The 13084-nt window shown below is 46.1% G+C and overlaps 1 protein-coding gene across 1 annotated transcript in view; it reads left to right on the plus strand.

Moving 5' to 3' along the window:
• LOC102448380 (olfactory receptor 14A16-like) overlaps positions 1-11835 on the plus strand; it is a 111676-nt gene extending 99841 nt beyond the window's left edge. Inside the window, exons 4-5 of the mRNA XM_025177777.2 lie at positions 1948-2045; positions 10856-11835. Of these exons, the coding sequence (XP_025033562.2) occupies positions 10882-11835 (954 nt within the window). The 5' untranslated portion in view covers positions 1948-2045; positions 10856-10881. The remainder of the gene's footprint in view (positions 1-1947; positions 2046-10855) is intronic.
• The last annotated feature ends 1249 nt before the right edge of the window (positions 11836-13084 follow it).

Genomic DNA, 13084 nt, shown 5'->3' on the forward strand with positions numbered 1-13084 from the left:
CCCATAGAATCTCATGGGTTGACCTAATGGCCAACTTCCTTTCGGGACAGCAGGTAAAACCATGGATTCTAAAGGGTTTGAGCTGAAGGCGAGCTTCATTTCATGAAGTTCAATTAAATCCTTTAAATTCAAATGTTGCATCTACAACTGCACCTCCCTTCAGTTTGGAGGATGCACACAGGCCTTGTTTCTCAGTCTCAAAACTATTAGAGGAAAAGGTTCCAGAATAAAAGCTGGCCAAGAGTCTACAAATAAAATAAAATAATAAAATAAATGTACAAATAAACTTAAAGTATATTGTAAATTAACAATAGTAAGAAACAAATTGCAAACAAGTACTAAAAATTAAATATAAAACAACACACATCGTAACAGCAAAGACAATAAAATATCAAATATAATAAAAATAATAAGAGGAAAATAAAATTATAGATACTTGCACAAATGAAAAATATGTGTACAACCAAAAAATCAAGGAAGGCATATGAGTGAAATTTGATAAATGAAAAGGTAAAAAATATAAATATTTTAAAACAGACATTAAAAAAAAGAGGGAGAGAGAATAAAGCAGGCAGACCAAATGTTTTATTCTGAAATTTGCTGGGAGAGAATCCATGGGATCTTTGTTCCTAATCACACGAGAGGGGTTTCGGGGTTCCCCCGCTCACTCTGGCCCTCTGAGTAACTGCCGTGGAACCAGGCTCTGGAAGTCCCAAAGGGCTGGAATTCCAGCTCTCTCCCCACAGGAGAGTTCCAGAAGGCTGGGGGGATTCCCTGCCCAGCCTGGGCAGAGGCAGGGCTGTCCTTTTCCCTCCCCTCATTCTGACGGCTTGGCCCGGAGCTGTGTCACATGGTTATATTGGCAGGTTACATGCTGGGAAACGTCCTGAGTTGAGGGTCTCAGGCTGGTGCAAAGGGGGGAATCAGAGCCCAGAAGCCCTTCAGCCTGGCTCTTCCCCCAGTCCCCTCTTCACCTAAGTACCTTGTGTAATCCGCCATGGCTGGGCTGAATCTCGCCCCGGGGGGCCCAGTCGAGGGACACCCCATCTTTCTCCTCTGTCCGGGGTGTGTCTCAGAGTCAGGTCACCATCCACTGACGTTAAGGGGTGTCTGAGGCTGCGGAGGAATCCAGCTTGCTCAAGTGGAGATGACTCCGTCTATGGCAGAGTTGCGCCTGCTGACGTTCTTTGCTCTGGTGGGAACGTCCACAGACACCTCATCCCGGGAAGGCTGGGTCTCGCCTCTGCCCACACGGAGGGAGTCCTCATTGCTGTGTGTATAACGGGGGTTTCCGTCAACCTCCTGTAGAGCAAGAGCCTTGTGACCAGCAAGTATAAATGGGAGAGGTTCCCCAGGGCTTTGTCTGTGGGTTTGGAAGTCCTGAGGGTGCCTGCCCCTCGCTCCTAGGCTGGGGTGGCCGTATGGCCGGAGTGAGACTGCTGTCTCACCCTGTTGGGTTGACCTGGTGGCTTTGAGTGCCGCAGCTAAACCCATGGTATGCCATACGTTTGGCCAAGAACCTGGTTTGCTTTCAGTTCACTTGGTCAACCAAAAGGATCAGATATAGTTTACCTGGTGGCCAGTTTGCTTTTAGGACACCTGGTAAACCTGTAAACTTCAGTGGGATTGACCTGCTGACCCACTTGCTTCCAGACCCCAGGAAAACCCAGAGAATGCAAAGGGGATGGCCTGATAGTTAGCTTCCTTTCAGGAGACCAGGTAAACCCCATAGAGGCTAAGTGGTTGACCTGCTGGCCAGCCTCACTTGAAGCCACCAGGTAAACCAAAAGAATCCTACTTGGTTGACCTGATGGCCAGCTTCCTTTAAGGTCAACTAGAAAACCCTTGGAATCCAAAAGGGTTGATCTGGTGGCCACCTTAATTTTAGGCCCTTTGATAAATCAATAGTTTTGAATGGAGTTGACCTGGTGTCCGTTTTTATTTCAGGACACCAACTCAATTCTTCCCCCTACCTGGAATCCTAGAGATTGACCCAAGGATCTCAAAGTGTTGACCTGGTGACCGGCTTGCTTTCAGGACACCAGGTAAACCTATAGAGTCTAATGGGGTTGACCTGATGGCAAGTTTCATCTTAGCACGGCAGGTAAACTCATAGGCTATGTCTACACTATGAATTTTCTTGTCAAAACCTATGCTAATGAAGGACTCATTTGCATGAGTCACAATCTCATTTGCATATTTTCTGTGGATCCGTTCTTTTGCTAGGGTTTTTGTGAAAAAACAAGAAGTGTGTTCATTTTCTTTTTGCACAAAACCCCCTTTTCCCACCAGATTGGTAAACCTCCTTTTTTGGAGCACAAAGATCTGGCAGGAGAAAGGGGTTTTGCACAAAAAGAAGACATCCACACTGTTTGTTTTTGTGCAAACACCCCAGCACAAAAACACATGGGAAGAAAATATGCAAATGAGATCATCTCATGCAACGGAGTCCCTCATTAGCATATTTTTTGCTGAGAAAACTCGTAGTGTAGATATAGCCTCAGGGTACGTCTCAACAACATCCCTTTTTCAATAAAGGGATGGAAGTTAGACGTATTGAAATTGTAAATGAAGCTGGGATTTGAATTTCCCACACTTCATTTATATAATGGCGGCCACGGATTTTTTTCAAAAAGCAGATTTTCGGGAAAAAAACACGGTTAATGGGGGCATTTTCAACAGAAATGCCCCATTTTAACAGATCCTTTACTCCTCAGAAAAGCTATGTCTACACTAGGAGCTTTCTCAGGAAAAAATATGCTAATGAAGGAGTTGCTATCCAATTTACATATTTACTTCTGATCTGTTTCTGCCTTGGGGTTTTTGCACATAAACCTCTTTTCCCGCCAGATCAGTAAACCTCCTGTTTTAGGGCATACGGATCTGGCAGGAAATGGTGATTTTAGACAAAAAGAAAATGTCCACTGCTTGTTTTTGCACAAAACCCCCAAGGCAAAAATAGATCAGCAGAAAATATGCAAATGAGACTGCGACTCATGCAAATGAATCCCTCATTAGCATATCTTTTCCTGGGAAAACAGGATCTGAAGAAATGGGGCATTTCTATCAAAAATGTCCCGTCATAACTGCAGGGTTTTTTTGAAAATCAGCTTTTCGACAAAAAAAACCTTGGCCACCATTATGTAAATGAACTCCAGGAAATTCAAATCCCAACTTTATTTACAATTTCGATATGTCTAATTTACATCCCTTGATCGAAAAAGGGAGGTAGTTTACTCATACCCTTAGAGTCTAAAGGAGTTGGCCTGATGGCCAGCTTCATTTCAGAATTCCAAGTAAATCTTTGAACTCCAAAGGCTGCACCTACTGCTACACCTCCATATAGTCCAGAAGATGGACACAGGCCTGGTTTCTCCATCTCAAAACTATTAGAGGAAAAGGTCCTAGAATGAAAGCTGGCCAAGAGTCTAAAAATAAAATAAATGTACAACTAAACTTAAAAATATTTGGTAAATTAACAACAGTAACAAACAAATTGCACACAAGTTCTAAAAATTAAAAATAAAATAACACCGATAACACAGGAATGATAATATGAAATCAAATATCATAAAAATAATTACAGGAAAATGAAAATTATAGATGCACAAATGAAAAATACATATACAACAACAAAATAAAGGAAGGAATATGAGTGAAATTAAATATATGAAAAGGTAAAAATTAGACATTTTTTTAAAAAGGAGAAAAATACAACAAAACAATATTTTATATGCGGTTGACCTGATGGCCAGCTTCCTTTCAGGTCACCAGGTAAATCCATAGGATGCAATAGGGTTGACCTGTTAGCCAGTTTGCTTTCAAGACACCAGGTTAATCAGTAGGTTTCAATGAGGTTGACCTGGTGGCCAGTTTTGTTTCCAGACAAATTCCTGGATCTGCACAGGTTGATCTGGTGTCCAGCTTCCTTCAAGGACTCCAAGTAAACCCATAAAAACCTGAAGAGTTGATCTGATGGCCAATTGCATTTCAGAACGCTAGGTAAACCCATACAGTCCAAATGGGTTGATCTGAAGGCAGGTTCCTTTAAGGGCACCAAGGAAACTGTTGGAATCCAAAGAGGTTGACCTGGTGGCCACCTTACTTACAGGAAACCAGGTAAACCAATGGGGTTGAATGGGGTTGACCTGGTGTTCAACCTGCTTTCAGGACATCAGGTAAACCTGTAGCTTCCAAGGAGGTTGGCCTGGTGGCCAGTTTGCTTTGAGGACACCAAGTCAACCCCTTCTCCCAAGCCTTGAATCCTTGAAGTTGATCTGATGGCCAGAAATCACCTTGCTACCAGCCTTGTAGTCCCTCCCCCTGCCTCCCCCCCATGTCTAGCCCTCTACCCTGAACTCCTCCTCACCCCACTTCCATTCTTATGATCTCCCAGACACCCCTCTGTGCCCTACCCACTCATTTCCCCCTTCCCTGTGTCTTGCAAACCTCCCACACACATATCCTTGCCCCCAACCATGATTCCCTCCCCCCCCCCCCAAAAAAAAACCCCCAGAGGTGACCACTTTTCCTACGGTAGATACAGGACACCAGGGACTGATCATCCGGGACCAGAAAAACCAGGGGACAGTTAACCAATTTTAAAGGCAGGACGCCTGGCAGAGGCTTGACTACAGGACTGTTCATTAGAAACAGGATGCTTGGTCTTTGCCTGTCACTGTGCGCAGTGTTCCTCAGTGCCAGATCTCTGCTTCCAGACAGGTGGAAAGCCACGGAGGAGCACATGTCCTTCACTGACTCTGAATAGCCTTGTAGGGCTGGAGGCCAGAGGTCCTGTGGGGGCTTGGTGCTGCTCTGAACCCCCCTTTTAGGCCTCCCTTTCTCCTTAGATGGTTCACGCCCTGGCAGATGGTTATGCTGAGTGAGCTGAAAATGCTGCTCAGTCTTTTGTCCCCAGTGCATGAACCAACCCCCACCTGAGGTCACGGGATGAGACTCAGTGAGTAGGGGATGGCGGGAGTCAGAGACCTGGCGCGAGCCAGGACTGTGAGGTGGGGACACAGGTTTCTGGGCCTCCAAACTATTACAAGGGAAGGACCCGAAATCAAGGTTGCCCAAGAGTCTAAAACGAAAATAAAATGTAGACCTATATTTTAAAGTGTAGAGTAAAATAATAATGCGAACAAATTGCAGGGAAGTACTTCGAGAGCAAAGGTAAAATAACACACAAACTAGCAGGACAATGATAACATGATATAAAATGCAATACAAATAATGAGAGGAGAAATAAAATGACAGATGCCAGCTCACATGTATTTCGTGTAGATGTCATTGAAACAGAGGCAGAGCTAGAAGTGTATAGCTAGGTTAAAAAGAGAAGTATTTAAAAACAGACATTATTTGGAAAAAGCGGATGGAGACAAGTATTTGAGTCTGTGAGATCTCTGCTCCCAATCATGAGAGGGGTTTTGGGGTCCCCGCCCCCCGGCTCTCTCTGTCTCTCAGTGTAACTGCCGTGGAACCCGGCTCTGGAAGCCCCAAAGGGCTGGAATTCCAACTCTCTCCCCACCGGGCGGTTCCTGGAGGTGGGGGGGTGGGTTTCCCTGCTCAGCCAGTCTAGGGGAGTTATACCCCCAAGATGTACACGTGTTCAGCTCCTTTGCTGATCCCAGCCCTAACAGTTCTCAAACTCACAAGAACACCAGTCTTTGGAAGAGGACAAGATACACTCAGGACTAGGATTACCCAAGGGGTTTAGGCTCCTAACGCAGCTGACAGGCACTTAATGGGATTGGCAGTTCGGACTAGGATGGCTAATGTAGTCATTCGAACTTGCAAATGAAGCCCAGGATTTAAATATCCCAGGCTTTATTTGCATGTTCCTGGGCGCCGCCATTTTTAAATGCCCCGTAGTTCGAACTACCTGTCCGCGGCTACAGGCGGCACGGGCTAGGTAGTTCGAATTAAAGCTCCTAATTCGAACTACCATTACTCCTCCTGCAATGAGGAGTAACGGTAGTTCGAATTAGGAGCTTTAATTAGAAATACCTAGCCTGTGCCACGTGTAGCCGCGGGCAGGTAGTTTGAACTATGGGACATCTAAAAATGGCGGCTCCCGGGAACATGCGAATAAAGCCTGGGATATTTAAATCCCAGGCTTCATTTGCAAGTTGGAATGACTACATTAGCCACCCTAGTTCGAACTAGGGTGGCTAGTGTAGACATACCCTAAGAAGTTTGCTATTAAGTTTCAACTAGAGATGGTCAGAAAAAGAATTCTTCCCATGACAAATTTAAACTTTTCTTCAAAACTCCAAACCCATATGCCCCCTTTTTAAGTTTTAGGTAACTAAAACTGTTCAGCTAAAAATGCATAGAATCATACAACTAGAAGGAGCCTTGAGATCTCATCAAGTCCAGTCCCCTGCCCTCGCGGCAGGACCAAGCACCATCTATACCAGCTCCGATAGATGTCTGTCTAACCTGCTCTTAAATATCTCCAGTGATGGAGATTCCACAACCTCCCTGGGCAATTTATTCCAGTGTTTCACCACCCAGACAAGTAGGAAGTTTTTTCCTAATGTCCAACCTAAACCTCCCTAGCTGCAGTTTCAGCCCATTGCTTCTTCTATCCTCAGAGGCCAAGGAGAACATTTTTTCTCCCTCCTCTTTTCAGGTACTTGAAAGCTTCTATCATGTCCCCTCTCAGTCTTCTCTTTTCAGACTAAGCAACCTCAGTTCTTTCAGTCTCCCTTATAGGTCATGTTTTCTAGACATTTGAAAAGGTTCAGAAAAGGGCAACAAAAAAGTTAGAGGGTTTGGAACAGGTCCCGTATGAAGAAAGATTAAAAATAGTTGGAGTTTTCAGTTTAGAAAAGAGGAGACAAGGGGGGATAGGATACAGGTCTATAAAATCATGACTGGTGTGGAAAAAGTGAATAAGGAAAAGTGATTTATTTATTCCCGCAACATAAGAACGAGGGGGTCACTAAATGAAATGAATAGGCAGCAGATTTCAAACAAACAAAAGGAAGTTTTTCTTCACTCAGCAGACAGTCAACCTGTGGAACTCCTTGCCAGAAGATGTTGTGAATACTAGGACTTGAACAGGGTTCAAAAAAGAGCTAGATAGATTCATTGAGGTTAGGTCCATCAATGGCTATTAGCCAGGATGGGTAGGAATGGTGTCCCTAGCCTCTGTTTGTCTGGAAATCGGTGAAAGGAGAGGGATCATGTTATTATTACCTGTTGTGTTAAGCCCCCTCTGGAGCATCTACCATTGACCACTGTCGGCAGACAGGATACTGGGCTAGATGGACCTTTGGTATGACTCAGTCTGGCCATTCTTATTTAATCATTTTTGTTTCTCTTCTCTGGACCTTCTCCAATGTTTCCACATCTTTCCTGAAATGTGGTGCACAGAACTAGACACAAATACTCCAGCTGACGACTAATCAGTGCAGAGTGGAGTGGAAGAATGACTTTTTGTGTTTTAGTTACAAAATGCCTGCAAATATATCCGAGAATGACATTTGCTTTTTTGGCAAACTTGTGATCCACTATGACCCCGTGGAATGTTACTTCCCATTGTGTGTGTGTGCGTGCGCGTGCAAATGGTTGTTCCATCCCAAGGGGAGTACTTTGCATTCGTCCTTATTGAATTTCATCCTGTGGAAACTCACTTGTTACACCCTTCCAACATGATTCTGGACCATGGATAACTACTCTCTGGGAATGGTTAGCCCTCTGATTATGCACCCACCTTATAGTAGCCCCATCTAGGTTCTATTTCTCTAGTTTCTGAAGGACTTTTTTAAAAAAAATTTAGATCACTCGATTGAGCCAGGATGATTGCTCACCAGACTTCATATCTTTTCTATGCATTGGAATACTTTGCCCTTGCACCCTTAATAACATCTCTTAAAAGAAAAAAAAAGCTTTGCAAACTGTCTTCAATAGTTTTTTCCTTTTCAAGTTGCTTTTCCATGGGTCATATCTACCTACTTTCGGAGTTTGCTAAAGTTTGCCCTCTTGAAATCCCTTGTCTTTTATATTGCTCTTCTCCCTTCTACTGTTCCTTAGAATTAAGAACTCTACTATTTCACGATCCCTTTTGCCCTCAGGCCTTCCTCTTTCAAATTCTCAACCAGTTTGTCCTTATTTGTGAAAATCAAATCTAGAACAGCTTCCCCCCCAGTCGCCTCCTCCACTTTCTGAAGGACAATAGTCTCCAATGCCTTCCAAAAACTTCTCGAATAGTTTGTGACTTGCTGTGTGATTTTCCCAACCAATGTCTGGGTAGTTGAAGGCCCCCGTCAACCCCATGTCCTGTGCTTTGGATAATTTTTGTAGTTGTTTAAAAAAAGCCATATTCACCTTCCTGGTAACATGGTCTGCAGTAGACCCTTACCATGACATTGTAGGTTTGTTTGTTTGGTTTTCCTCTTTAACACTTCCCCAGAGACGTTTGACAAGTCTGTTTTCTATGCCTATCTCAACATCAGGACTAGTGTATATATTTTCAATAAAAAGGTAACATCTCCTCCCTTTTCCCCCTGACTGTCCTTCCTCAGCAAGCTGTTCATTTCTGTAGAAATATTCCAGTCATGTGTCACAAAGTGTGTCACAAGGAGGAGGGGAAAAATTGTTCTCCTTGGCTTCTGATATAGGACAAGAAGCAATGGGCTTAAACTGCAGCAAGGGAGGTTTAGGTTGGACATTTGGAAAAACTTCCTGCCTGTCAGGGTGGTTAAACACTGAAATAAATTGCCCAGGGAGGTTGTGGATTCGCCATCTCTAGAGATATTTAAGAGCAGGTTGGATAGACACCCGTCAGGGATGGTCTAGACCAGTTTTTCTCAACCAGTGGTATGAGTACACTCAGCGGTACTCGGGAGAAGTCTAGGGGGTACGTCAACACAACTGAAATTTGGAGAAAACTGAATTTTTGTTTTAAGTTTTACAGAGCTTTTTAATTTTTGTTGTTTTTACATCCAAACATTTCATTGCCCGCCCGGCTACAATTAAGTTGTTTAAACAAATGTGTTGCAATGGTAGAAAAAAACTTGAGTGTCTGAAAACTGTAGGTACTGGGGGTATCTATAATTTTTTTTTGAAAAAGGGGTACTTTATAAAAAAAGGTTGAGAAACACTGGTCTAGACGGTACTGGGTCCTGCCATGAGGGCAGGAGACGGGACTCGATGACCTCTCAAGGTCCCTTCCAGTTCTAGTGTTCTATGATTCTATGTGTATTTTCCCACCAAGCCTCTGTGATGCCAAGTATGTCCTACTTGGGTTTATTTACTAACATTTTGTATTGTTCCTGCTCATTCCCAATGAATCTCTCATTAGTAAAAAGACATCTCTGATTCTGATTTGATTCCCCTCTGAAGCTTTGTTATGTGGCTCCTGAACTCAGAATCATGGGGTGGGAAGAGACCTCAGGAGGTCACGGAGTCCAACCCCCGGCCCAAAGCAGGACCAATCCCAACTAAATCATCCCAGCCAGGGCTTGGTCAAACCAGGACTTCAAAACCTCTAGGGATGGAGATTCCTCCCTCTTCCTAGGGAACCCATCCCAGTGCTTCCACACCCGTCTAGGGAAATCATTTTTCCTAATACCCAACTTAGACCTCCACCATGGCAATGTAAGACCATTGCTCCTCATTCTGCCATCTGCCCCCACTGAGAACAGCCTCTCTCCAGCTTCCTAGGAACCCCCCTTCAGGAAGTTGCAAGCTGCTCTCAAATCCCCCTCACTCTTCCCTTCTGCAAACTAAATGAGCCCAAATCCGCCAGCCTGTCCTCGTAAGTCATGTACACCTCTTTCCTTATAGGTTTTTTAGGCCTGACATGACAAAGCCCTGGATGGGATGATTGAGTTGGGATTGGTCCTGCCTTGCGCAGGGCATTGGACTAGGTGAGCTCCTGAGGTCTCTTCCAACTGTAGTGTTCTATGATTCAATGTTTAATTCGATGGAGGATAGATGGATTGCATTGATTACATGGAGGATAGATGGATATGGAGTACGTCTATGGGACTGGAACCCGTTTCTCTTTGTCTTGTGCCATATGGCTAAGCGCAAGCACTGTAACTAGGCCCTCAGAGCGTACCCATAATAAGCCAAGAAGCTTCCAAGAAGCTCATGGCCCAAGCCGCGAAGGCACAGGGAGGGCGAGCGGGAGGGGAAACTGAGGCACCGAGTGGGGCAGTGACTGGACCAAGGTCACACAGCATGTCAGTGGCAGAGCCTGGGCCCGCTCACCTCTCACAGAGAGATGTGACACAACTGTGCGGTCCCTTCCAGTGCTAGTGTTCTATGATTGTTTCTCCTGATCAATGGATACAATTAAAACTATGCTGCTTTATAGTCATATCAGGGGGGTTATTGTCATGAGGGGTGTGACGGCGCATTGGGGTTTTCCCATCTCCTGCACCCCCGTAATGGCACAAACAGACTCCACCAGCCAGTAGAATAGATGTGTTTATTGCTTCTCCAGGATACAGCCCAGCACAGATTTAATCTGGTTACAGGGCAGGCCTAGGATGCCTCAGCCCCCCTTGAGCTGGGGGGAGGCTGGGCCCCTAAATTCCAGCTCCTTTCCCTAGGCTGTCTCCTCCATGCTCCCAGACAGAAACTACCTCACTCACTTCCAGCCCTGACCCTGCCTTCTTCCCATTGTTCCGCTCCCTGGGAGATAACTCGTCAGACAGGTTCGAAGCCCCCTTGCATAATGACTCATCCCCTGCCCTGCTGGGCCGTACTGCAGACAGCAGCCAGTGGAGGTCACTCACAACCCACTGCCCAGCATAGCAACCAGCAAGGTACCCCCACTACGTCACAGTGGGAATTGAGGCCGTTCCCTCTGCCACTGCCCTTCTTCCCTCCACAGGTCGGACACGTTGTGCTGAGAAGAAAATGTCCAACCACACCACCGTGACCGAGTTCCTTCTCCTGGGATTCTCTAACATCCGGGAGCTGCAGATTCTGCACTTTGTGGTGTTTCTGGTGCTTTACCTGGCTGCCCTGATGGGGAATCTTCTCACTGTCACAGCCATCGTCCTCGACCATCGTCTTCACACCCCCATGTACTTCTTCCTGGCGAACCTGGCTGTTCTCGACATTGGCTGCATCTCGTCTGTTGTCCCCAAATCCATGGCCAATTCCCTCAGCAACACCACCCTGATTTCTTACTCGGGCTGCGTCACGCAGGTGTTTTTCCTCCTCTTCTCGGTGGGAGCAGATGTTTTCCTTCTCACCATCATGGCCTACGACCGATATGTGGCCATCTGCCGGCCACTGCACTACGAGAGAGTGATGAACTGGAGAGCTTGTGTCCAAATGGCCACCAGCGTGTGGGTTGGTGGCGTTCTCAACTCCACACTGCACACCGGGAACATTTACACCATGTCCTTCTGCCACGGTCATGTGGTGGACCAGTTCTTCTGTGAAATCCCCCGACTCCTCAAGCTGGCCTGCTCTGATTCCTACCGCACTGAAAATGGACTCATTGTCCTTAGTATCTGCCTGTTGCTCATCTGTCTTGTGTTCACCTTTGTGTCCTACGTTCAGATCTTCAAAGCGGTGCTGAGAATCCCCTCGGAGCAGGGTCGGCGTAAAGCCTTCTCCACCTGCCTCCCCCACCTCATCGTGATGTCTGTTCTAATTGGCACTGGGTCCTTCTCCTACCTGAAACCGATTTCCAGCTCAATCTCGCGTCTGGACCTCATTTCGGCTGTTGCCTATTCCGTGGTACCGCCCATGCTGAACCCAGTCATCTACAGCATGAGGAACAAGGAGCTCAAAGCTTCCCTGAGAAAACTGACTAGGTGGAGGTTGTTCCCTAAGAATAAAAAGTCGATGTCTCTCTGACGGTGATTTCACTTTGTGTTTGTATATCGACATAATCAATAGGTGACATTCCTGGCTCTGTGAGAACATGCTTGGCCATCTCTCAGCAGGAAAGGGGTGTTTACGCTGTCTGAAATGCAGACAAACTCAATTCAGAGGAGTGACTGTAGGTTTACACTCCTGTAAATACGATTGGAATCTGTCCATGTATGTCTCTGCCTTAGGTTTTCTCCTGCTGCCCATCCTCATGCTATCTGAGCAACTTCCGCATAAAAGCCCCATTGACATCCAGAGTGGACTTGACGAGCTGTCTGGGTCTTTAAGGGGAAAAAAGTCTGCTAGGGGTATGGCGGGTGTCAGGTGATTGTTTGCTTGTGTACCTGGGTGGGATGTGATTCTACAAAATGATAGAATCATGGAATCAGAGAATCCCAGGGCTGTCAGAGACTGCAGGAGGCACCGAGTCCAGCCCCCTGCCCAAAGCAGGACCAACCCCAACTCAATCATCCCAGCCAGGGCTTGGTCAAGCTGGGACTTACACACCTCTAGGAATGGAGATTCCACCTCCTTCCCTAGGGAACCCTTCCCAGTGCTTCCCCTGGGGAAATAGTTTGTCCTAATATCCAACCTAGATCTCCCCCACTGCAACTTGACACGATTGCTCCTTGTTCTGCCATCTGTCACCACTAAGAACAGCCTCTCTCCATTCTCCTTTAAGCCCCCCTTCAGGGAGTTGAAGGCTGCTCTCAAATCCCCCCTCACTCTTCTCTTCTGCAGATGAAACAAGCCCAAATCCCTCAGCTTTGCCTTGTAGGGCCTGTGCTTCAACCCCCTCATCCTCTTGGTTGCGGTTCACTGGACTGTCTCCAATGCGTCCACATCCTTTCTGTAGTGGGGGGCCCAGAACTGGACACAATACTGCAGATGTGGCCTCCCCAGAGCCGAATAAAGTGGAATCATCACTTCCCTAGATCTGCTAGCAATGCTCCTCCTGATGCACCCCAATGTGCTTTCTTGGCTACAAGGCCACATTTTTGAGTGAAAATCTCAAACTGTGTCTGTAAAAAAGTCTCAGAGGAGTCACCGTGTGAGTCTGTAGCTTTAAAAACAACTAGTGGTCCTGTGGCACCTTAGAATCATGAGTTTTCGTGGGCACAACCCACTTCTTCAGGTGCACTTGAGTGGAGCTGTGTCACGTGGATATGGGAGCTGGGTGTATGCTGGGAAAAGTCCTGAGTTGGGGGGCTCAGGCTGGTGTAGAGAGGAGCTC

This window comes from Pelodiscus sinensis, chromosome 30 (assembly GCF_049634645.1).
Source record: "Pelodiscus sinensis isolate JC-2024 chromosome 30, ASM4963464v1, whole genome shotgun sequence".
In the NCBI taxonomy this organism is placed as follows: Eukaryota; Metazoa; Chordata; order Testudines; family Trionychidae; genus Pelodiscus; species Pelodiscus sinensis.